Below are 26,242 nucleotides of genomic sequence, written 5' to 3' on the forward strand. Positions count from 1 at the left end.
CTTGGTGTCATATTAATCTCGTACATATGGAAAGGTGTTAGTGTTTAAGGTTTCCATGGAAGGCGGAAATGTTTACGGCGAAGATCCTTGTGTTCAGAAATGAATAGTATTGTGTGAAATTGGTAACCTCAGGCTCGTGGACAGATTTTCTGCAATATTGTTTATAGTATCACTGATATTGTTCATTTAGGGAGGAAGTTTGCATGTCACTCTTTTGATACAATTTGGTAAAAATCGTTTTTTTTTTTTAAATATTTGGTAAAAATCGTTATCTCTTGCACCAGGAACTCTAATTCTACTTTAATTAGCGACGGATTCAGAAATTTATCGATCATCTACATTTTTGAAAATTAAACTATCCCTAGTTTCATATCCCTAATGTCACTACGCTATTGTCAAACACATGGTGATCGATCAAGAGAAAAAGAGACATGACGGGTTCAGGCTTATGCAAACACACAATTGATGGGATCAAGTAATCCCATTCATGTCTATCTCTTGCCCTAACAACATCTGCCCCTACATGTTGCTGGAAATCCTGGAAATCCTGATCAAAAGTTAATGCAGAGTTGCAGACATGTTGCTGATCCTACTGTAAGTGCTTAGTGAAATCTCAACTACATATAGATTCTCAGTAGATATACCTTAACTTGTACTTCTTGTATCAATTATAAACATTCTATTTCACTTGGTTTTAGCTAGATACCTTTTCTAGCTTTGTGCTATAAAACTTGAGGGTATCATATGGCCAGCTCAATGGAATGTGGAGTACTGCTATAAACTTTGGAAGTAGAAGAATTTGTCCCCCGGACGCAACCATTATTTTATGTGCATCAGATGAACACGATTGCTAAGGAGAATGATTATGATCTCTGACATCTGTACTAAAAGACATTTCTAGGGAGGAGTTTAACCTCTCTTAATCCCGTTGGATGACTCGGAAGCACAAGTAAATGCCATAATCTATGGAAGTTTTTAGATCCAAAGCGATTCGATTTTGTTTAGTCATCGGAAAATTTTGCGTCTTCCAAAAGATTTCCCACGGGAGGGGTCTTGACCTTGACATGCTCTAGGTCCCGGAGTGGTAGTACATCCTGACCACCATTTTATGTAACCAAAAAAAAAATTTCCCATGAGATTTTTTTTATTCTGTCGGTTAAAAACTTGTCGGATTCAAGTGCGCAACAGGTTACCCAAATTTGCTTAGTATGCTCTTCTCTTTTGCTTTCTTTGAAACGGAATTGCTAACCCCCGTCCCTTTCTAAACAAACTATAAAACAATAGTATTTAGTTGAGATGTACTATTCAAATTGATAACTTACATATTAAAATTAAAGTGTACGTGGGTGTTCTGAATCATTTTCTAAAAAATGATCGTTCAGTATATGTTAAGAATTATAGTCATTCTGACCAAAAAAAGAAAAAGGATGAGTTGCGGATGCAGCGACGAAGCTTGCAATAAGGAGGTTGTGCTCTCAAAAATGCGCCAATAGGCCTCTAACCTCCTTAATCGCAATCTTGAGAAATGATCTGCTTGGTTCTCCATAAGTTGGCTGCGGGCGTTTCCCTTTTTTCTTTACTAGCTTATGTCGTTGTTTGTTTGTTGTCCTTAGCCATTCATAATTATTTATATATGGGTACCCTCATGCATCGGTATCAAGGACATGTAGTTTTAACCATTTATGTTGTATATATATGTAGATGTATGTCGCATACTGAAGATGTTCCGGTTATAAGTGCGTGCAGATCAAAAAAGCAAAGAAATGGCGATAGCTAGTTACAAACAAGTGAAACAACTGTCAACTTGAATTAACAGCTACTAAATATGGCCCTTCGGCCGTCACAAATTCACGCACGACTTTACCCAGCCAAGCATTACAATCAACATGCATTTACATTTGACATTTCCATTACATTCTTTCACATAATCCACACTAACAAATTACAACAAACCAAGTTGAAGTTAAGGCATATGGCCCCCTTTGGGTTTTTGGTTTTCCATACCCTTAATGCTTCAAACTTGCAACCCCCAGATATAAAGTTGAAAATAAAAATCTAAATAGCTAGCAAGTACAATCATCACTTCACCCACCACCATATATATTTGACCAGGTTGCACACCTTCAGCTTTCTTCCGGCATGCAACTCACCAACCATGAGTTCATGATGATCGCCATCATATAGCAACTCGACGACGAACAGGAGATTGAACACCAGAAGACATCATAACATGAGCAGTAGTAGAAGAAGAAGGCGCAGAATTAATCCCACTATAATCTGACATAAACCGCTGAATATCGGAATTCTGGAACCGGCCCGAATCTCCGGGAAGCCGGATATAGGCAGCAGAAGGCGACTCGCTGAACCATGATGAGCTTAAAACACCACCTGCAGCTTGTCTATTGTTGTTCTTGTATTCCACTATTGCTCTATACACAAATGGAATCAAACCCTCCATCTAATGCAACTTTGGTTTCTTGAATCAACGAAAGAGCTCTTTAGGGTTGAGGACTCAGCTTTAGGGTTTTGGCTTGGTTGTTCTGGAATAATGGAGGAGATGAGAAATGGCAAATGGGTTTAAAAAGGGTAAGAGATGGCCATGGATCGGTGACGTGTAGTGAATGAGGTTTGGAGTCCAGCTCTTGAAGCCAAGCCACGCAAGACTTGAACGCAAACCCGCACGACGACTTTGAAAGCTCTATCCAAACCATAGCATAATCATATCTTTCATATTACATCTCACCAAATCTCTCTATTATCCTCTATTTTACCAGAATTTGTCAATTATTCTATGAAGGTTTTGGTTTGGTTTCAATGGTTTCAAACTTTCTATGAGCTTTCTGAGGAAGAGTGAGTCTCTCATCAAACTAGTGGCGCCACTGGCCTCCACCAATGTTTGTCATGCTGTCTTGATCGACTATATTTTAAATGTGTTTGATCACATTTGATTTTCAAAGTAAGGTATTTGATGGAGGAATTAACAATGATTTTAGGAGGCGTCACGCCTAATTAAGAATGTGATACAAAACCATATTATAGCTGGATGTCTACGCTAAAATAAGATTATTTATACACCATGATTATCTATAATTGTTCATCTAAGAAAAGGTTAAGTGAAACCATCTCCTGCCATGGCTGCCTCTAGTTTTATATGTTACCGCCCCTCCTTAAGAAACATGGCCGGTTGGACTGAGTCGACCAAAACTGTATATGAGAACAAATGACATATCCTCGCATGCACTAAATAGTTAGTCGATCTGTTCACCTTTTTAGTTAGTCTATTTATTCGTCCAAAAAAATTAGAAACTTTGGACGATCGAATTAGCTCATTTATACGGATTGCATGTATGTCTAATACTCTAAAGTTTAAGCATTAACTGTCAACAATCTATGAAAATGACCTGAAATTAGTCCTTCTAACTTTTCGGTAAACGATAACTCAAGAAATTATAAGACTGAGAAGATGTAAATGAGAGAAAGTACGTATAAAATCGACTAACTCTACATTTGTGACTGTTTGGCTATCATAATCAATATATATCAACAATCTTATTAAGAATTTTCGTTCTAATTGAAAATTGGCATTCGTCAACCATAGATATCTCTATTCTATTAATTGGATGAATCATATTGTACATAGAGCTTTTGCTTCATCACTCTAACTTCTTCATATGTGTCTCTGTCGCACATGAAGTCATTGCCTGCATCATCGGCCAATCCCACGACTGAAAATCAATCTTCAATCTCCGTCGACCATGTCGTTTTCTTTTCCCATTTGAATTTGTAGCTTCAAGGCAGTCATCGAAAGCACTCCAAACCCTAAGCAAAAGAAAACTAAGCTTCAATGGAGCATTTATATATCTGGGGGCGACACCAGGCTTCTACTGCAACACTGTCAACGTTTCAATTGATGTGGTCAATACTACGGCCCCTTTTGAACTCGATCATCAAATGCAACGAACAATGAGAAAAAGATAAGCTCCACTTGGATTGAAAACTGGTTCTGGCAACATCAGGGCTTAGGTTCATGTCAACGTCTTGGATTTTAAATCCAATCATAGTGGTTTTTAAATTGACAATTATCTAGTTTCCAGATTTAGAATTATTTGTTCTAGAATCTCTGGATATGTAAGAGGCGAGGAGATTATGCGAACAGCCTGTGCAATCTTCTCTTCCAAGTATAATAGAGAATGAAGTGACACCACTGTTTTGATCTCTAAATGGGATAAATTAATCTCAAAGAGAATATATAGGAGGAAAATATGTGTCTGTTAGACTATAGCCTTCACGGTGATGAGCCAGACGACTTATAGCACACAAGCTATAAAATATCACAACGAAGGGTCAATGGACATTCTAGCATTTGCTCCATAATTTTTATGAGATCGACCTTTTTTGAGTGATCCATTTTGAAAATATAATGACATCCTCTAAGACCATCATTGGGCCTCAAGAGATTTTAAGTCGCCTCTAATATATGTGTTGTATCATAATAATCTTGGGCCTCGACTGATGGGCTGCCTCAAACTTAAACTATGTGGATCTTGCGGCCCAATAGGATTACAAGTGATTGTAACAAGATGTAGTGAGTGCGAAGGAGTCTCATTTTATAAGGACATAATGTTTTTTTTTTTTAAACATGTTTTCCAATGTGGGCTGCTAAAGTATCATTCAAAGCATATAAAAGCTAGCTTATTGTGGAGACATCTTGGTTATGGCTAGGCCTGAAAGATGGCTTGATAGCGAGGTCTTGGCTGCTTCCGACTACCATGATCGAGGTAACTTGTATGTTGGGCAACGAGATGTATATATTTCGCGGTTAATTCCATCATGGTTTGTGGGTCTACAAAGAAAGTGTTACTTATGTTTGGTGACATAACGTATTAGTCATGCTAGTGGAGGTATCTACAAGTCCCCGAAGTCTCCAATTAATTAAGAAGAGTTTCTTAGTTGGAGAGTTATAAACATGTCACCAAGTGTAAGTGACGCCCGAGCGCTTAGAAACAGAGATTGTCAGTTCTTCCTTAATTAGATTAGGATTGTAGTTCAATGATCGTTCATTTTGACTTTAATCAGTTTAATTGTGACTCAAATTTATAGGTTTTACCTGGTTGTCCTAGAATTCTTACGTAAGTTTCTGTTAGACTAGCTGCGAGACTTGCAAAATCTACATTATCAAGTCCTTTTATTATTGCGTGCAGTGTTTATCATATGCTCCTCTTGAATCTAAATAGCACACTTAATTTGACTGCAACTTCAGATAGCGAAGGTGTAATATAAATATATAATGATATAACCATACTTTGCCAGTTTGCCTTGGGCTGGTGACCCTGCCGATCGAAGCCAAAGCTCTCTGCTATTGCATGCTATCATTTTGCCGACCTTTTAAACATATGTTTTATGACAATATGAGCTTATCAATAAACCAACATATATCTCCAAACCTCTTATTAGAATAGACTGTCATGTGCCCGGCTAAGCTAAATTCTTGAAATTTTAAGCTATACATGTCTAGCCCTCATACCAATCATCACGACCCTAGCCTATTCCTTCACAATTCCTAGTGTGGTCTCTTCCACATGCTCTCTCCACTAACTGATGAAAGCTTCAAGTAGTAGTCATTTGTTTTTTTCCAGTTCCTGGACCATAATCATATGATTACCACTTGAAACATACTTTGAAAGGCCATGAACCTCCCACTATGCAGACCAAATATGGTGAACTTCATTGATCGACCAAGCTAGAACCTCCTCTAGTACGGACCCTTTGATATAAACAAGCTGCGGTTGAGGTTAGGATTTAGAAGACGATCGAGATGGTGACTTTTTATAAGTGGGGCGCACGCGTGCTCAAATATTGCCCGCTCTACTGGGGAAGCAAAGCAGTAGTTACTTGTCTTGTTCAGGAATAGTATTCTACTGCAGAAATGCAAATCATTTTGTTTTGTTCGTCTTTGTAAAAGCATGAATACCAAGTAGCACTGCGCTCCATGTAGACTTGTACAGGCTCTATTACTTCTTATCTTTGCTCTCTTTCGATATGATTTATGGTCCCGGAACCAAAAGAACATGTATATATATGCAGCTTTTGTGTAAAGAATAAAGTGAGGGTTTACAGGAAAAGGGTGAGAGAAGATGAATGACTAGCGAGCGGGCTCATCGATGGTGGAAATGGAAACTCAGAGATACAAAATTGATACTCAGCTAGCTCAATCATGATATATCGAGGGCAGTTATTCAGTTAGTTGCAAAAGTTTGATGAAACTACTGCATGGACTCGTGGGTTTGGGGTTAGGATCTTTTATTCACCAGGGGAACTGCAATAATAGAATTGGTAGGCATGGTAACTGGTGAGCTAATTAAGAATTGATTTTCCTGCCATTTTAGGTTTTTAGCCATCCAGAAAGATAAGGCTTGGGATTTCTCGACTTTTGGAATAACCTTAGCTCTATTATTATTGGACATATATATGCAAGCCTTCAAGCAGATAATAGTGACGGTAACCTTCATATCTCATTCTCAGGAAGGAAAATTATTAAGAATATCGATCAATCGGGTAAATACTTGATTAACATCGTCCCAAATTTCGATCATCGACAAATCACAGTAACAGAACATCAAAACATTCCAAATATATGTTGATCAGTTCAATAATTTACCATCGTTCTCATCCACCTGCAGCTTAATTTGTTTCTTTCAGTGACATAGATTCATGGACGATCTGAATTTCTTCTTTGGCACTTGGGTTAAGGTCCAATACAATAAAGACGGAACAAAACAAATCGAAGAAGAAAAAGAAAAGAAGCAAAGAGGTATGGTGTGTCTCCCCGACAAAGCACCCTTTGTCTCAGTCGACTACTGTGCAAATAATTCCTGCAAAAATAGACCGTCTATGGTTTTCGCTTCTACTACTCCTCCATATAGAAATCAAGAGGGAAAGATTCGATTAGGGTTTTGGCAAAGAAGTTGAGGAAAGGAAAGTGCCCTTTCTCTGTTGAACGCTCCTTTTGGTCTGGTGCCTTCATGTACACTCCACCTCCGTACTACTACTGCAATACGCTTTGTTTTTACACTTTGTTCATTGCAGATTGCAGCCTTGCCTTGGGGCTTGTGCATCGATGCTGAACCAGTTCTTTCATTTTGCAAACCCTAATATATTATTAGCTAGGGTCGACGGAACCAGGATTCAAGAGTTGGGGGTCCAAAATATAAATAGTAGCATATGAAAAATGAATAATAAAATTATATATATTAATCTCTTTGAAATAAAGAAGGAAAATATATGATAGCCATTTCAAATTTGATATAATAAACATAATATAACCTAAAGGGAAAGAACTTATAGAAATTAAACTTCCTACCAGTGTTTGAAACAGTCGTTTATTTCGTTAATTTATTGGTGATCTATCAATTATTGTTAATAAGAAATAACTACAATTAAGGTAAATTATGAAGCTTAATTAGACTGTTCAGAAATAAGGGGGTTTATTAATGATCTTGAACAAAAAATAACTACAAAATTATTCAATTAAGCTAAAACATTTAATTAGACTGTTTTAGGAATGGTTTTGGGGGGGGGGGGGGGGGGGATGGTCTGGTCTGGACCCTCTCAGACTCCGCTCCGATCCTCATTGGAGATGAGCAGCTGCAGTGTATATAACTATATATAACAGTATTGCAGCTGCTCAAGAAGCTAGCATACTGACGCATTAGGAAGTGTGGTGGGTTAAGAAGCCAACAAAATGAAAAAGAGTTTTCGAGCAAAGAATTTGCTCCTCGTGAATCTCCTCTATCATCCTCCCTACATCACATAATGACACTTTCAAGTTTCAACCAACAAAAAAAACCCTAACCTGATGCAAAACAAACAAACCCGCATCATGACCTCATCGGGATTCTAACGAAAACAGAACAAAAAGCTAAATCACAAAACCACGAGTTCTTTGGTTTCCTTTTCTCGCTGCTGTGTAAACCCTAATCTCTTACAGTTTAAACCATGATAGAAAATTATTGATTACAAGATGTATAATTGCATGTGTGAGACCCACGCACGTGTTTGTACTAATTATATTGCCGTCGGACCAATAAGTTCTCAGTTTTATATATTTCTCTGTTATTGAATTGTCGGTCGGCGTTCGTAAGTATCAGATCAGTTATAATATATATCCAGAGTTCCAGACTTCGTTTTCCTTCATACTGTTGTACATTTACAATTTCTGTTTTCGTTTCTTCCGTGATGTTAGCTCAATAGAGCAGTTAACAATGGCCCAGAAAGTTACTATGTTTTGATGTGAGATTTTTATAAACTAAGTAACTAGCTAGATAGAAGTCGTTCTTATTGATCAAATGTGTCGGCAGTAGTCTATTCTATTGTCTACAAGTTGTCATCATCAGGAGGCTTAATTAGGTAACTTGTAGTAAGTAATGATAAGCAAAACTAATCGATTATTGAATCCATGACATCATCTGTTCATACATTTCGGCTCCTGAAAGAAACCCCCAAGTTCACGTCGTTGGTTTGTTACCCATGTCACGATTTATATTGATGGATAACTACACTTTACTTACCCCTAGAAATTTTACCCCCTTTGCATGACCTTTGTAACCAAGTATATGATATATATATATATACTGATGATCCAAATTTTTCATAACCAAGCTGGAGCTAGATACATTTCAGTCACCTTCATCGATCCTTATTTATGTTGAATATAACCTTATGCCAAGTCATCTTGAGCTGTAGTAGAAGTTTGTTTAATAATGAAAGGAATATATGTTTTTTAAACCCTGCAGATCTTACCTACATGGTTTGATACTGTATACACAGCCTTACTTTTGCAATTGTACTGTGAAACTGGTTTATATATAACTGAAAAATTGGTAATATTGTGAATGGGGTGAATTGTTTGCAATGGGAAACAAGCTAGTTATCATCAAAGTGGTAGTTTTTAAGTTCTTTCCATTTACTCTGCTATATCAGATTGGTACTAGAATTTTTCATATGGTATACTAAAATTTTTCGTTCCTTGGTGGTAGTTAACATTACATGCGCGCAGCTCAAACTCTCCCCCAGATTGATCGATCAGATCGTAAGCGATCGGAACAAATCGAACACCAAACAAATGATCTGATATTTCCATATAAAATTTTCACAGAGCTGACTCCATCGTAGCTACCAATCCAATGATTTGAGCTTGATTAAGAAATACCTGGTCGGTCCAATCTAGCTGCCATGACATGATCAGATGAAACTTCAAAAACCGAACAATTGTGTTTTTTAATCAAATTCGACATTGTTTTCGTGTTTGCACATAAACTGCCACTTCGTGTCATTGCATCTATACACTGGTACCTTCCAACCAATTGAACCAAACTTATAAACAAACCACACACAACCAATAGCTACGACATATATGTGGTGAAGTCAACACTTAACTGCTTCAGAATACGTCAAGGGCACAACCACCTCATGTCTATTAAGTGAGTCTAATTGAAATTTAAATATCCATTATTTGGAGTCTACACGTAGTAGCTAACCTTCTATACATCTCAGACGCAATCATGCAACTTAATCAATCGGTTTACTTATCGCTAAGTCAACTTTTATCGACTTTAGAAGGGTTTCTACGTATATAAACTTTGTAAAACTTGGACTACTTATTTGTATTCTATGTGTTGATAAGGTAACTATCTTTCATGTCATTGTTGATCAAATGGTGATCTTATACATATATGTTCTTTCAAGTTACTTTGTTGGTAAGTTTGTGATCTATGAGTTTAGAATAAAAATCAAGTTACAAATAAAAAATCTACATGCATGCATCTCATACACTTACAAAACAAAGATATAAAAGCTGAATATAATCGGACGCGACACCGCCGCCTCATATACTAAGACCTATGTGAAACACATAACATACAAACTAATAACTTACACGTACACAAACTCCACTAGCTCCTATTGATCGAGACATCCATCCCCAAAATTCATACACCAACTGGTGGGCATCGATCAAAGCATGTCTTAGCTTTTCACTTAAATCATTCATGATCGAACTTTACTTATAAAAACACTTATAACATATGGTTATCATTAAAGCATATATGAACTAATGCTAATTACCAAATGGAACTCACTGTTTCTTGTCCTGATCGCGAAAGCTTTGTCTGCAACAACACAGCAGTACTCTCACTCAAAGACTCGGACCTAGCTAGACAGTGTAGTTCATCTTTATTTTTCTCGAGTTTAATTAATCATTATTTTCTAAAGTTTAAATAATAGGCGCAACGTGTCGTTTACCGGGGCAGTGCGGCCCACGTCACAAAACCCGCCAAAAGGCGCGCGTTACCTACACGCGCTTACCTCGAACCCCTTCAATTCTCTAATTAATTAACACATAATTAGAGTACCCAGATCACGGGCCCTCCTCCGGCCCATTTAAAACAACAGTTCGGTGGGCCCTCCGTCCCACTTCCTGATCCACCAAAGCATATTATACAATCTGACTTTGGAAAAGTTTCAAATCCGCCCCGAAAGGAAAAAAAAAAACGTGACCGGTTCTCCGGTGGCGGCAATAACTTGCTTGCTATATAAACACTGATCCCGACCCCTCCCTTCTCTGGCGACCAGTGAAGAAGACGTTGTGTCGTTTCGAGGAGTTTGGGAGCTTTTGGTGTGCGGTAAAAGCCAATTTGCCTCTTTACAAACTTCACCTTATACAGAGTGATAGAGTCATGGAAGCTAACGAGTATGAAATTGTAGAGGTAAAAGACAACAGCTTTGTCATTTCTTGAAGTAGCTCATCGGTCTAAGTGAATATTTGATTGTCCTTTCTTGATCATGGGTTTTATGTCCTCGAAAAGACGGATGATTAGACAATATTAGCTCCTCTGCGGCAGCCGAGGCTGACTTGGGTTGTTGGGTCAAGTTGATGACACTTTTTTCGTTTTGTTTGCTTTTTATTTTGCAGAGATTATGAACACTGCAAGTTTGGTGGTGAATTCGGGGTTTGTTTAGGTGGTTTTTCATTAAGTTTATTTTAGGGAGTGAGTGAGAGAGAGGAAAGAGCAGAGTTTAGGGATGGAATTGTTTTCAACTGGTCCTCCGATCAAGAGAAGAGCGGGGCTACGGATTAAGCAGGCGGGTCGAGCTTCGTATAGGGGCAGTTAGGGAGTGTTTTCTTTGTGTTTTTGTGGGTTTTGAACTTGTGTTTGTTAGTTTAATTTGAGCGTGTTTGAGATTGAGTGAGAGAGAAAGAGAGAGAGAGAGAGAGTTAAAGAAAGAGAGATGGGGACTACTGCTCTGAGGCAGTTATTGAAGAGCCTCTGCGGCAATTCGCTTTGGAATTACGGGGTCTTTTGGAAGCTGAAGCATCAGACCGATTTGTGAGTTGTCTTTCTCAGCCATTCTCTCTGGTTAATAATTTTGCAATTTTGTACTAATTGCATTGTGATTGGCATAATCTGGATTCAGAAATTAAGTTTTTTATGAAAATGCTTTAACAGTGTTCAGCTTCGAAGTTTTCTCTGTGATGATGATGATCAAGATGTTTGTTTTACCTGTTACATTATTTTTTTTCAAAATCGCATCGCCATTAGATTCCTGACTGCGAAACGTGGTCCAAGATTGTGTTTTTCATCTTCTAGAATCATAAACGAAACATAAAATCTACAATTCATGAAAAGCAGCTTTATCCTAGGCTTGAGTCTTAACAACAAAATGGTTTTAGTAGTCCGAGCATATTGTGTATGCCATGTGTGCTGAAGCTACTGGTGATCCCCAGAATGATACCTTTTAGCTTTGTTGTTATCTGAAGGATTTTGAGATGGGAGGATGGGTACTGTCACCAACCGAAACCAAGAGGAACTATGGATCATGCAACAGATAATATCTTCTTCGGTGAGGTGAATGAAATATCTTTTAAGAAGTGTGGAACAAGCATACATGAAGGTGGATCTGCGGGATATTCAATTGGACTTGCGGTGGCTGATATGTCACATCTTCAGTACACATTCGGAAAGGGGTACGAATTTATTTTGACCCTTATTTTTGTAATTTCTTCTCAAAGACTTCTATAAACATGCTCAAAATATGTATGAAAATATGAAGAAGTAGCAATATTTTCCAAAAAAGTTTGTGTTTGGTAAGTTCTTCTTGGAGCCTCAAGAATTATGATCTTAGAGAAGTTTACTTCATGTCACTTTCATCATTTACTTCCATCAGTCCCTAATACTTTGGTTGTGGGAGATCACCTTTACTAGTGTGGTTGTCCACAAACTCTCTCTCCTGAGTCTTGGCAAACACACTGATGTATACAGTGCACTTATAAAATTTGACCCATTGTAATTGACCCTACCTTGCATAAATTTCATTTCTTAGATACCAGCAAGCTATACAATGCCTTAAAATTCAGGTTCTCATATTTTTGAAAATGTGCATATGGTTCACTGTAGATTTGAATGATTTATCAGGGTTGTCGGTGGGGTTGCAAGTACAGGAAACCATAGCTGGGTGCTTCTCGATGGTTTGCTCACCAGCGAATCTGACTCTAACTTAGTTTCAGATGTAAGTTTGAGTAGAACAAATTTGTAATAATTCTGCATGTACTGAACGTTTATTTGAAAGATGGCTACTTTTACTTGCAGTGTCCAGATGAATGGTTGCTTCAGTTTGCATTGGGTGTCAAGGTATCTTGTTTGGCACATTAGAAATGCTAATAATTACTTCAAAGTAATTGAAAATCTGCTGACCTATTTCTTTTTTTGTCTTTTTTTTGCAGACAATTCTGCTTGTACCTGTACTTCCACATGGAGTTTTGCAATTTGGCTCCATGGAAACGGTGCCTGCTCATTCTAAACTTACTCTAAATTTCTTGCATTGGTTCTGAGTGTCACATCCTTTTCTTGATAATCAATAAGCTACTCATGCTGGATGTACCTGGGATGTTGCTCTTCCCTCTTTGGGAAAGTAATTACTTTGTGTTGCTTGTCTGTCTGATTTTATATCGCAGTTTATATCTGTCTCTTTGAGTGTACCAACATCAGTCTGATTGTAAATAATCTTATATGTTCCTTTCTTTTCCGATCAATATTTCAGGTTGCTGAAGATCTGGCAGTAGTTGCTTTCATGAAAGATAGATTCAATGCTATTCACAATGTCATGGGAAAAGCTGTATCTTCTAACATAGTTAGGAGCATTCAAGCTCCATATTCTTGGTCACAATCATCTGGTTTAATGGAGAACACATATGAGTCATCAACTGTTGGCATTAACCCACTGAAAGTTGAAAGGTCAGAAGATTTTGGTGACATCAGACAGAATAACACGCTATCGACTTTGGAGCAGTTTGTGCAACTGTCAACCATTGAAAGTCCACTTTTTGGAATAGATCCATCCGTTCTTAAGAATTCAGGTGAATTTGAGGTTGGTGGTATGGCAGTATGGTCCACTGGAGAACCAAAAACAGCCAATCAGTCTTCAGACACTAGTCTGCTGGATATGCTGGAAAATCAGATATTTGGGTTGTCTTGTCAGGAGGAAGAACATGTTGCCTTATCTCAGAATGGCAGTTATAGTTTTGGAGTTTTTGGAGAATCCTTTGATGGTTTCAATTCTTACATCGCTGGAAGTGAAGCAGAACAACTGTTCAAATTCAATAATGATACAGGTCACAACAATATTAATAATTTCTTTGAATTTCCCGAAACTAGCGAGCTACACAAAGCACTTGGAACATCTTTCCAGAGACAAACCGATGAGCAGTTATGGGATTTATCCATCTCCATTGATGATACATGTAGCAGCTCTGGTGTGCAGAAAAATCTTGTCAGCAGGACTAACCCACCATGGTTTTCCAACGGATGTGATGCTGAGAACCTGTTGGAAGCTTCATTAGCCAAAGATGACACATCATCCAGCATATCTGATGGTATTAAATCATGTACAACCTCAACAAGACAATATTCCTCTTATAAACAATTGAAATCAGAAGAGGGTGCCTTGATGGAATGTGAACCAGTGATATGGAGCCATACATCTGCTTTGCCTGGCAGGTGCAACACCTCATCTTCTTTCACAGGCATGATGAACACTGTGGTTGACAATCAGCAGGAAGATAAACGATGCAATCCTACTCAGCCTAAAAAGGAACAAAAGTTGTCCAGCACCAATCCAAGAAGGCCCAAACCTAGCAATAGTCCGAAGCTAAGACCAAGAGATAGACAACTGATTCAGGATCGTGTCAAGGAACTTCGAGAACTTGTACCAAATGGTGCCAAGGTTTGTACTGTTTTACATTTAGTAATTATTGTTTGGCATTACTGCAGTACATGGTTGCATATCTTTTTCTAACTAGGTATTCTTCATCTGTGGTGAGTACAGTGCAGCATTGATGGCCTATTGGACCGAACAATAAAACACATGATGTACTTAAGAAGCATGACTGACCAGGCTGAGAAATTGAAGTCCTATGCACATAAAGATCAAGAGGTAGGCAAAGTTCATTCGTAGGTGTGTCTGTTTTTCCTTTTTCTTTTTTTTTTTCTAAAAGCAAGGATACCTTGCCATATGAATTTTGGGAATCTGATATTTCAGAAACTGTTTTCAACTACTTTATAGTTTTAGCAACCATGACTATAACAGTACAAATTGTTAACATAATGCCTGTACAAGAGAAACAGTTCATGTTCATAGTTTTTCTTCTCTCGAGCCTTTACCAAGAGTGTAAAATCATACGAGAAACTAAACCTGAGTTTCACTGAACAGTCATCACATACACCACTGTAGTCCCCAGAACTTGAAATCTGCATTGAGAGCATGAAAACTATTATGGTATATGTTTAACAGCATTGCAAAGTGATGCAGCTTCTGTGAAGACTCGCATTGTTTTTGCAAATTTTCTTCAAAGAGCTTGCAGTATATCCTTTACTGTTGCATTTCAAGTTTCTGACTTGGTCTGAGATGTTGCTGCAGAGGCCTCATTGCAATAACACAAATAAGACCCTAAGCGGTTCCTCAAATGGGACAAGCAGGGCTTTTGAACTTGGGAGTGAACTCCAGACTAGTCCCATTGTAGTAGAAGATCTTGAACACCCAGGCCATATGCTCATAGAGGTCTGTACATTACAATTCAGTCTTTGTAAAACATCGAACCAAAACCTCTGTAGATTAAATCTCACCCAACTGTGATTACGACTGAACATTGCAGATGCTATGTGATGAACACGGGCTCTTCCTAGAAATCGCCCAAGCTATAAGACGGTTGGAGTTGACAGTGTTGAAAGGCGTGCTGGAAACCCGCTCAAACAACTTGTGGGCACATTTTGTTGTTGAGGTATATTTTCGTGACGCTGCCTTAAGTGAAATATATTTGAAGCTTATTTCTCCTTTTTGAAGATATTCCCACAACATGTTCAGGTTCCCAGAGGTTTTCATAGAATGGATGTGTTTTGGCCTCTTCTACATCTACTGCAACGCAGAAAAAGTTCCCTATCAAGCAAGATCTGAAACTCTATGGAAGACCAGATAATAAAGATAAGACCATGGAAATATCTAGTACAATGTATATGAATCACTACAATTAAGTACTTAATAAGTTTGTGTACAGACTGAGAGATTTGTTTGTTATTTGTTGTTTGAAGACTATCAGCTTCTAAAAACTACCAACAATAATGGAATACAAAGCTCTTAAGCACGTACTGAAAAGAAAATGTTACACTGCGCAAAGACCAAGTGTGCATCTAAGAACGCAGACTACATCTCTAGCAGTTGAATCCTAATTGTCATCCTCTTGCCTCTGCTGTAAATGAACATCACTTAATTGGGTATTTCCGCCAGCAACAGCGTGTGCCACCAGCCACATGAGATATGCTTAGGTAGGCAGCCATCAATAGAAACTCGACAAGGAATGTTCCTATCCACAGAATCGCCCAGACCAAGCTTGCATTCAAACAGAAATAGAGAGGCTTTCAGCAAGAACATATGGCGATAAGATTGAGACTTAATATTTGATAACAGAACTTAGGAACCATACCTGCCCATACTTGTTCCATCCCCAGGTAAATAAATCACCATCTTCTGCAAACAAATAAATGAAGAAGTATTCACACCAGACTGAGTTCTTTGAACTATTTCGAAACCAAATGAGCTAAAGAGCAATTATTTTGGTCTCTTTCGCCTTACCCGTTAGTATAGTACTATGGCGTGCTCCACAGGAAACTGCAGTGGCATGCTTGTTTTCCAGACTTGAAGAGTTCAGAAGCCTAGGTAGAGTCTAAACTAGCATACGAGTTGGTCAGTTCACACAAAATTCCTCTGTTATCTTTAAAGGATAATACAAATCAGAAAACATTGCATATGTACCGAAGCCAAGAGCAAAAAGCATCCTAGTCGGAACACTATACTGATACCTCCGTTCCAGATTAATAAGTGAAAAACTGTGGATCCTATTCTTACCTCAGCTTCCTCAACACCTGTTCCCAATTGTCCAAACTGATTCCCCCCAAAAGCATATACACAGCCATCAACAGATATACAGAGAGTATGCCATAGTCCAGCAGCTATACTTTTCACTCTAGTATCCATTAACGACTCCACACGGGTAACTTTTAGCTGATCTTTTGTATTCCCTTGCCCACACTACAAAAGAAAAAACTTTAAAAAATAATTATAATATGTATGCCATTCAGATATAAACTATAGGGATCAGCTTGATTAAATTTAAGGAAGCAAAGAAAAAAATAAGTAAAATACTAGTCCAATTGAACAGCTAATCAGTAGCATTCCCAACTCTATTAAAATTTAATGAGTGTGCTATAGAACACATTCACTCAATGAAGGACATATTGATCAGCCTAGCAAGCTTACCTGTCCATACAGGCCCCAGCCAAAAGTAAGTAGTGCTCCAGTATCTGCAAATTGTAAGACGTCTCATTGTAAGATCATCAATGATGGAGAAATAAAATGGAGACAATTGCATAAAACTTGATTGTCAACAAATTAAAAGAATGAATAGAACAACCAAGATTGATCCCGCGGCTGCATTTTTAGTCAAAATTAGTAAGTAGAGAAGCATAAATCATTTTTGAGTTTTGAAACAGATGGCCTGCGTCCCAAATCCATGAATTATTTCTTGTTCTTATTGTAAAAAAATTAAAAACTTTGAGCAATACTAGTATGACACTATCCATGAAATGCAGACCTGTTATTACTGCACTATGTCGACCTCCACAAGCAATTTCCTTCACATAACTGCCAGGAAATTTTGAACTTTGAGATACTGCAGAAAACCTGTCCTTCCCAGAAGCAGATTGATCGATGCAGGGTATGAGATGAGGAGAAGAGACCATCTTCATCCGAGAACCCAAACCTAGCTGTCCTTCGCCTCCATAGCCCCAACCCCAAACCTGTCCCACATCTGAAACTTCGGTTAAAATTATGATCCATCAGGTGTCTTGCTTTACATCAAAAATCTTCCAAAGCGTCGAACTTCCTACAACCTACAAAACTATATCGTGTAACCACACAGAAATAGCAACTAACCCAAAAATTGGAAGCATAAGGCGCATTGCCCCTGACCTCGTGGAATTACCTGATAATGCTAAAGTGTGCCGTCCACCAGCAGCAACAGTAGTGATCCTCACTCCAAGACCCATTGTAACAAGACAAGGCGATGCCATGAAGAGTTCATCACCGGCTGTTGAACTTTCCGGTTCTAATTTAACTGATGAAGTTTTCCTTCGCTTTGCAACTTCCTCTCCGGCCCTTTTGCTGTCAACATGAGATACTGTCTCACAGCTAAAATTATAACCTCGGGACAATGATCTTCCTGCCCAACATAATGAAGTCTTAAAATCACATTGATTCAGTAAAAAAACAAAATGGAATATACTCCCCCATTGCTTCTCGAAGAAAATCTCTGTTTCAAAAATACCTTGTTCAGCTGGTAATGAACTTAGTTTCCCAGTAGTTGTAGCATCCTTCTCAATACTTCCCATCAAAGCCAAATCATGGAATACCTTTCCCGAGGGAACACACTCTTTCCACCCCCATGTATATACCTCACCACTCTCTGTATGTTAACAAAAATACAGACCTTATTCAGATTCTACTCCTATCCGATGGGAAACCATAAATTGCTAATAATGCAACAGATACAAACAAGTCACATCAATCAATTCAACAACTCAAATCCTCTCATTTCTAACACAAACATTCTGCTAACAAATATCCAATATAAAACATGATCCAACAATCCATAAAGCAGGGGAACATCACAACAAAATTGTACCTGTAACAGAAACACAATGGGCCCAACCAGCCGCAGCCTTGACCACCGAGACTTCAGTTGGGAGAGGAAAAATCCCCGGAGTCTCCTTCACAAATGCACAACAACCACCAATCGCCACACCATACATAAAAGAATCCAAAATCAATCTCAAAAGTCTAAATTCATAACTCATTGGTGCACATAACAAGATCACAGAAGTACCCCATTCTTCCCCGCAACCAGGTAGCTCTGTCCTTCTTCGTCCGCCGAGCCCCAGGTCATCAGTTTCCCACTCTCTAATCAATTAACACAACATTTTTCAGCAAAAAAATAGAGTAGTTTTGAAATGAAGGACTACAAACCAAGCCACAGTCAGCCAAGATCTGGGGAATCAAACCTGAAATGGCCATAGCGAAACCACAACCGCCACCGCAGACATCCTTCCAGGAATCTCCACCGTCCATTGGATCCGGAAACTGTACCGGCTCCAGAGACAGCATCGGAGACTTTTCCGGTGAAACTCCGGGTAAATATCCCGACATATAAACCAAAGCTTCTCTGCGGTTCTCCATCTTCACGCCTTCGTTACCGTTCATCGGAGTTTTCGCTCAGTTTGAATTTCCGTTAACTAAAAAGCAACGTTCCTTCAGTTCTGGAGTTTCAGTCAGTCACGTAGTCCGGAGGCGAATCGTTTTACAGGATACAAGGAGTGTCACTAGGATGACACGTGGAAGAGTCTGGGCCGCGAGTTTGGAGTACTAATTGACCCAATTTTTTAAGCACGGTTGGAAGCGTAGGAACTTTCTGGAAGAGAGAAGGACCATTTGCCGACTTATAAAGCACGTGAGGCGAGCTCTAGTGGAGTGCCGCGTGGCTATAATGTAATCATTTTTGTCAGAGGGTTGCAAGTAGCTTCACCAGTGCAGGACGCGTGGCAGGTAGGTGGTCGTTAAGATTGTTAACATCGACGGTCGGAATCGTGCCAGGTGTAAATCATCTATTCGTAATTCTCACCTGCTAATCTTGCCGACCTCAGTGACCATTCACAAAGAAAAACAATTAATTGTTAATCTTCATCTTATTAAATTACATGCCCAAGGTTATTTCCCTTTTTTTCTTTTTTCTTGATTCACTTAGTAGTGATTTTACAGGCACTAGGGTTGCATTGGCGAACTTAGAAATATGAATTAGTCACCGGTATGTAGTAAATTTTGAGGTTTTAAGTTCAATTTTTTGATGAGTTGTTATTATGTAATTTTGTTTCGAAGAAAAAATAAATAAATTATCTTGGAAAAAAGGTATGGATCAACACAGTATAGCGAATTCGTCCTTGTAAATTGTTTAAAAGTTGATTAATTTAGATGGTGAATTTATTGACAAGTTATGTACTGATTTTACATTAGATGATTAATTAATGTATTTAATTAAGCGACTAGGTAACTTCAGCTTAAAGCTGACATCCAAAGTGTGGTGTAAACTGTAAAGAATCAAATCATTCTTGAACGTAAAATCCTCCAAATTACACATCTTTCGACTTTTGCCAACAGTGTGTTTTTACTGTTAGGTAAAAGTTTTATCAAACATAAAATGTGAACAAATAATATTAGGGACTAGTTATCCACAGAAGAACAAATTAAAGAATGTTGGCAAATGCAGATCATGTATATCTTCTTGTAATTAAGGATCATCACTTTGCTAGAAACCGCTCACTGTAAATCCTCCATCAACATTGACAACTTGTCCATTGATGTAAGAAGCAGCAGGAAGGCAGAGGAATGAGACCAAGGATGAAATTTCATTAGGCTCAGCAACACGGCGAATTGGAGTTCGACCTATTAATCTTCTGAAATCCTCAGAATGATCATCCTGATTCAAATTAACGAAGTTTAAGATGTTAGATTGATATATAGGTACAGCTCTCAAAACACGAATTGTTTAAGGTCAATAAAATCTATGAAATGAAACTGTAGTTTAATTTGGAGGAAATATTTACATTTCCAACTTTAACACCGGTGTTGACAGCCCATGGCGCTACAGTGTTTGTTCGAATTTTGTCTCTTGCCCACTCACACGCCAAGTTCTTTGAAATCTGGATAACAGCACCTACAAATAGCAATGGAAAACGATTAGTAAATTAAGCTCATGCAAGTAAGTTGCAACAGATAAAAGATTTTGCATTTTTGCTTAATTAACTAATTAAGAACTGCATGAATGACTCACTCTTTGTTGCTGCATAAGCAGATAGTCTAGGTAGAGCAATGGCACCAGCTATGGAGGCGATAAATACAATACTGGCATTTTCTGAGGCCTTCAAGAGAGGGTATGAAAGTTGACACAGATGGTAAGAAGATTCAACATTGCTACCCATCATACTCGATAAATCTTCCAAAGTATAGTCCTCTGTTCTTCTCAGGGTAACTGAAGCAGCATTATTTACCTACATATACATAATTAAATGAAATTAATTTTTTTTTTCACTCTCAGTTTCTCGATCTCATTCTCCTATTCTATTTCTGCAAGTGTTATAAATTTAAGAAAGTTTATATTAGCTTCATGTATATAACAAGATGTACTTACAAGGATGTTAAGCTTGCCATCAAAGACAGACGAGACAGTTTTGATGAGCTCCTCCCTTTGAGATTTGGACGTCAGGTCACAAACTGAGCCACTCACTTTAAATCCCTTGCTCTTCCATTCTTGAACCCTCTCGTCGATCTGTTCTTGGTTGCGAGCACAGGTATGCACAGTAGCCCCAAGACCAGCTAGCTCTTCCACAATGGCATATCTAAAATCATACGAACAAGTTGATATGTAAGTCCAGGAACCAAATCATACGGAGGATTCTGATGAACAAGCTTGTGAAACTTGAATTATAACCTACGAAAATGATCGACGACGATCGAGAAGAGAGAACTCACCCGATGCCTTTAGTTCCTCCGGTAACAAGGGCAGTCATACCCTTTAGAGACCATCTTTGGCTGTCGAACCCTGCCATTGAATTGCTTGAACGTTCAAGTGGTTTTGGTTAACAGGTAGGGAAAGAAATTAAGCTGTGTATGAGTATGAGTATGAGTAATAATAATGCAGAACTTATAAACTCAAAGGTGTGGATGTTGAGAGATGAGCTATGAAAGCTGTGTTTATATAGGGTTTTTGGGAGACACCGATATTGACGTTGACATGGAACAGATGAAATATTAAAATCATCTAACGAGAACAAGAAATGATCAAACAGCGTTTTTGCCCTCCTGGGTTGAGTCAACTAGTGATTTTCAAATGTCAATTCAATAATATTGAATCTGAGAGTAATATATAGAACCATGCATGCACTATATATGTCAAATATTAATATATACATAGACAACGGTTGAACTTGTTCATATATTTGATACGATATAGGAGGAGGAACATAAATTGGACTCTCTTTACGTGACAATGTATTTAATTACTATACTGCAAAAATGTCATCGTGCTTAATTCATCCAGTTGATGTTATTCTAATCCTTGATCATTTGACGTACATATTAGAATCATATTTGATAGTTTAAAAACATACACCAAAAAATATTTCAAGGGCTTATTGTTTCACAGTTCTAGTATCCGTTGCTTCAATTTCTTTAGCTTAATTTGAGATCCCGTTTGCAACTAGTTTGGTTATCTACTTAATTATCTTTCTACTGCCATTGATCATGTACCTCTACTTTCAAATTAAGCAAGAATTCTATTCTATCTCTGTCTGGATCTATCTTTGTAACTTCAATTTTTTCTTAACCATCTTCGCAGAAACTCAAATCAGGACTTTTATTTGCATATGGTTGAATTATAATGGACGACCATGCCTGTTATTAGTGCGGTTGGGTTACCTCCACAAAGTCAGCTCTACCCTGTTCTGATCTATACCCATACCTTACATTATACGACCTTGAATTGTCAGCTGCAACTGCAAACGTAATAGCTATAAGAGAATCTAAGTTAAATTCACAAGAATAATATAAACATAGTCAAAAAGATAGAACCTTGACGTGTTAGGGTTCTGTATTAATTTCCACCAACAACAGCGATGTATTGGAATTTATTTCTCTTTTAAAAAAAAACAGCAATGTATTGAATTGACGATCCCTAATCCATATAAAGTTTGACTCGGCCAAATATATAGGAGTGGCCAATACGCTGTTTGATCCTTTCTTACTCATGACCAATTTAAAATTCTGGTATTTCAAGACCGGTGATCAGCAAGAAAGCTATATATATACCCACGGCTTTCATAGATTACAGTCATCCACATTTCTGCTCATTAATTGATTCTTTCTCATAACACAAGAAATTATACGCAGCTAGCCAGTTTAATTTGTTGCCTGAATTATTTCCAGTACACGTACTACTAAACACACACAAGCAGATCGAAAGAGCAATGGCAGGTTTCAACAGCCAAAGATGGTCTCTGAAGGGAATGACTGCCCTCGTCACTGGTGGAACTAAAGGCATTGGGTTAGTTAACGCTTCTTGATCTTCATGTTCACTAGTTCGTTGATGGGTATCTTTTTTGGTTGATTTCAGAACTAACCATATCATTTCTTTTCTGCATGCTTTAATTAGATATGCCATCGTGGAAGAGCTAGCCGGACTAGGGGCGACAGTGCATACCTGTGCTCGTAATCAAGAACAGATCGACGAGTGGGTTCGAGAATGGAAGAGCAAGGGTTTTCAAGTGAGTGGCTCGGTGTGTGACCTCACATCCAAATCTCAAAGAGAGGAGCTCATGAGAACTGTTTCCTCTAAGTTTGACGGCAAACTTAACATCCTCGTAAGCTTCACTAGCTTCATTATCTCATTTATCTGCTGTAATTAATCTACCTCTTTAAACCAAATGTACATGGAATGAATTACTTATGCTGCTATTGTATGTGTAATTTTTGTATACAGGTAAATAATGCAGCAACAGTCACGCTAAGAAGTACTACAGAATATGCTCTGGAAGATTTGTCAAGTATGATGAGCACAAATGTTGAATCCCCCTATCATCTTTGTCAACTTGCATACCCTCTCCTCAAGGCCTCCGGCAATGGAAGCATCGTCTTCATCGCCTCCATTGCTGGTTTAAAAGCTCTACCTAGACTTTCTGCCTATGCAGCAACGAAAAGTGCCGTCATCCAGATTTCAAAGAACTTGGCGTGTGAATGGGCTAAAGACGGCATTCGAACAAACACTGTAGCACCTTGGGCAGTTAACACCGGAGTTAAAGTCGAAAACGTAAGCATTTCCTCCCAAACCTGCAACTTCAAGAATAAAACTTAACCTAGGTCTTATACTGTGTTAATGACTTCGAGATTACCTAACATTTTAAACTCCATTTTCCTCCAGGATGACCACTCTGACGACTTCAGACGTCTAATAGGTCGAACTCCCATCCGTCGTGTGGCAGAACCTAATGAAATCTCATCGCTGGTCACTTTTCTCTGCCTTCCCGCTGCTTCTTACATCAACGGACAAGTTGTTAGTGTGGATGGAGGATTTACCGTCAGCGGTTTTTAGGAAACTGATTATAGGATTGACAATTAATCAATCTTACATTTTCAATAGCAACAATTCCATACATTCTTTATTCTTTTCTGTGAATCACCAGCTCCACAATCAGTTAATAGTGGAGCTACTGGAGCACTTGTTAACAATAAATGTACTTTGAAAGTCTCTGTATTTATTTGTATGGGTTTAGGAACTACTTTACTTTGTAACAAAATCTTGTCTACAGTATTGGGATGTATATTATTCATTTATTACAATATACAATATAATTGAGCTAAATTTACAATGTTGACAACAAACTTACCACATATGTTTAACACATTTACATGTAATTTAATCAAGTTACTATATCGACAATAATTTGTACATAAACATGTAAAAATATCATAAGCTTAGTAATTATCCGTAATAGAACTAAAATTACTTAAATTATGACTTTTTTTAGGGGAAAGGAGAAAGTTCCATTGATCATAGATCATGACGACCAAATGGTCAAGCATGAATAGTTCGAAGACTATATAGCAGCATAGCTAAAAAACTAAATACGAGTTACATTTAAGAATTGAAAAACAACCTCAAAACTACATAAAAAAAAATAGGATCTGAACGACTAGAAAGCAATGAACATTCCTAGCTCTAGTAAATCTTATATATATATACAACACTTCACGAATCAGGCCTAAGACCTACAGCGGTGTACCTTTCATCGTTAAGAAGCGGGATAAGACAAACTAGGGCTCATAAGGGATCCTTCTCCCCCTTAATCCCAAACATAGCAGCCCAGCCCACATGGAGAAAAGAGAGGAGCCCAGCCCAATGGCCCGCCACCCTCCCTCGTTCACCCATACAGTCCCGACTGCCATGAAAGGTCTTCTAGAGGACTCCGTCGCCGCCAGCTCAGTCCAGTGGCTTGCTTGGTCGAAGGACCATGACGCCGCTACGGAACGTGGTGATCAGTAATGGATTTGTCTCGATTTAGGAGATCAAGGTTATTGGCTAGGCTGATGGGTCGTTGGAGGCAGAGGTTGCGGCTTGGTGTCAACGTGGTGATAGGTGTTGGCGGTGGGTTATTGGTTGCCTATTGCACAAACTCTTTACTGCAGGGAGTGGTGGTTGGGTCGTGTTTTTGTTCTAAGGCTTTGTTGTTGGTTTTTTAGTTTTAGTTGTTTTTTTGTTGTTTCTATTTTCTGGTTAACAAATTTTTGCCATGGTTTGGAAGGACGAAGTGAACTTTGTTCTGACTTATGCACCTTGTGTGCCTTGTCTACTCTAGGTAGACGGCGAGTTCATTGCTTCATCAAATGGTCGTTGCTGCCTAGTGACAGGGTGAAACTAAGTGTCGTCGTATTTATTTTTCAACGGCAACATAGTGGAAAAACCGTGTTATTAGTAATTATGCTATGTTGTAATCGAGTTACAGATCGAGTTATATTTCCGGTATATCACTGCTATGTTAAAACAAATATAGTAGTCAATAGAGCACTCTTTGCTAGTTGGTGCCTAGTTGAGTACTTGTGTATTGTAGAGATTCCTGATATTATTTTAATTCTTTGTAATGAGGGGTTTAATCAGCCGCACCAGCCCTTTATTTCAAAAAAAATTTGTTAATTTTTGGGATAAACATACAGTATAGGAGTTCTAACAGTATATCTAAAGGGTAGCTAAATTTAAGGATCCAAATTTGTTAAATTTGTCAACTGAGTCATGAATTACTAAAGCAAAACTTAAATTCTCTCTCCTTATTTTGTCCATGTGACAGCTTATAATTTGTTAAAACGTAACTTACATATATCAACAATTATTAGAGCCAAATTCTTATAACAATAGTTAAAATCACATAATTATAACTAAATTTAGCTAAAGTTTAACTTACACGATGCTCAATTGTGGCTGGGTAGCACATACATATATGTACCAAAAAAAATTTCAAGCAAGACCTTTTTATTATTTTTTTTAACTCAAAGACAATTTTGTCATTTGTGCTAAAGTACAATACGATTGTCGTTAGCAAGACCTTATTTATATTTTTTAATTTGCAAATTAAATCTCATGCATTTATTGTGACGGTTACTTTTTTACTACCACAATTGCCCCGTCATCGATTAAAAACGAATTTACAAATGCTTTTTGATAGTTGGAACGTATTTAGTAAGCGATACAATTGATTTAATGAGTTTTGATTTACCTACGTTTGACAGAAGAATGGAATTTCAAAGTCAATCTTAAAATTAAGTGAGAAGATTGGAAGAGGAAGGTTTTGCGATATGTGAGATACGAAAAAATCAAATCCACCAACCGCCGGGTTGTTACCATCTTGAGACCTCTAACAGTATCTATAAATTCAGGCAAAATCGAGACGATATGAGCGAAACATAAGTTCTTAGTAGGTATTTTATAAGTTTACATGCCATTATTTGATGGTTGAGCTTCAAGTGATGGATATGTAGATTTAGA

General features: G+C 38.0%; 4 protein-coding genes across 4 annotated transcripts; 2 read left to right on the forward strand and 2 right to left on the reverse strand.

The window, feature by feature from the left end:
* The first annotated feature begins 10,620 nt into the window (after positions 1-10,620).
* On the forward strand, positions 10,621-15,703 carry LOC101311775 (transcription factor EMB1444-like). The gene is made up of 11 exons (XM_004302668.1): positions 10,621-10,763; positions 10,970-11,384; positions 11,816-12,022; positions 12,471-12,564; positions 12,645-12,686; positions 12,779-12,838; positions 13,096-14,277; positions 14,380-14,487; positions 14,971-15,111; positions 15,206-15,331; positions 15,415-15,703. Exons 2-11 carry the CDS (start codon positions 11,287-11,289, stop codon positions 15,502-15,504), a joined length of 2,148 nt encoding a protein of 715 aa, XP_004302716.1. The 5' UTR covers positions 10,621-10,763; positions 10,970-11,286; the 3' UTR covers positions 15,505-15,703.
* A 110-nt stretch (positions 15,704-15,813) lies between these two features.
* LOC101309180 (probable E3 ubiquitin-protein ligase HERC1-like) lies at positions 15,814-18,861 on the reverse strand. Its single transcript, XM_004305138.1, has 11 exons — positions 18,663-18,861; positions 18,488-18,561; positions 18,287-18,371; positions 17,930-18,067; positions 17,588-17,824; positions 17,198-17,413; positions 16,864-16,907; positions 16,453-16,635; positions 16,180-16,270; positions 16,031-16,074; positions 15,814-15,936 (listed from the first exon to the last, which is right to left on the reverse strand). Exons 1-11 carry the CDS (start codon positions 18,859-18,861, stop codon positions 15,814-15,816), a joined length of 1,434 nt encoding a protein of 477 aa, XP_004305186.1.
* A 1,099-nt stretch (positions 18,862-19,960) lies between these two features.
* Positions 19,961-21,290, reverse strand: LOC101300072 (tropinone reductase homolog). The gene is made up of 5 exons (XM_004302712.1): positions 21,184-21,290; positions 20,843-21,050; positions 20,486-20,702; positions 20,259-20,368; positions 19,961-20,131 (listed from the first exon to the last, which is right to left on the reverse strand). The coding sequence occupies exons 1-5, from the start codon at positions 21,258-21,260 to the stop codon at positions 19,961-19,963; spliced, it is 783 nt and encodes a 260-aa protein (XP_004302760.1). The 5' UTR covers positions 21,261-21,290.
* A 1,252-nt stretch (positions 21,291-22,542) lies between these two features.
* On the forward strand, positions 22,543-23,797 carry LOC101300932 (tropinone reductase homolog). Its single transcript, XM_004302715.1, has 4 exons — positions 22,543-22,753; positions 22,862-23,069; positions 23,189-23,515; positions 23,627-23,797. The coding sequence occupies exons 1-4, from the start codon at positions 22,677-22,679 to the stop codon at positions 23,795-23,797; spliced, it is 783 nt and encodes a 260-aa protein (XP_004302763.1). The 5' UTR covers positions 22,543-22,676.
* Positions 23,798-26,242: the final 2,445 nt, after the last annotated feature.

The sequence above is a fragment of the Fragaria vesca genome, linkage group LG6 (assembly GCF_000184155.1).
Source record: "Fragaria vesca subsp. vesca linkage group LG6, FraVesHawaii_1.0, whole genome shotgun sequence".
Classification (NCBI taxonomy): domain Eukaryota; kingdom Viridiplantae; phylum Streptophyta; class Magnoliopsida; order Rosales; family Rosaceae; genus Fragaria; species Fragaria vesca.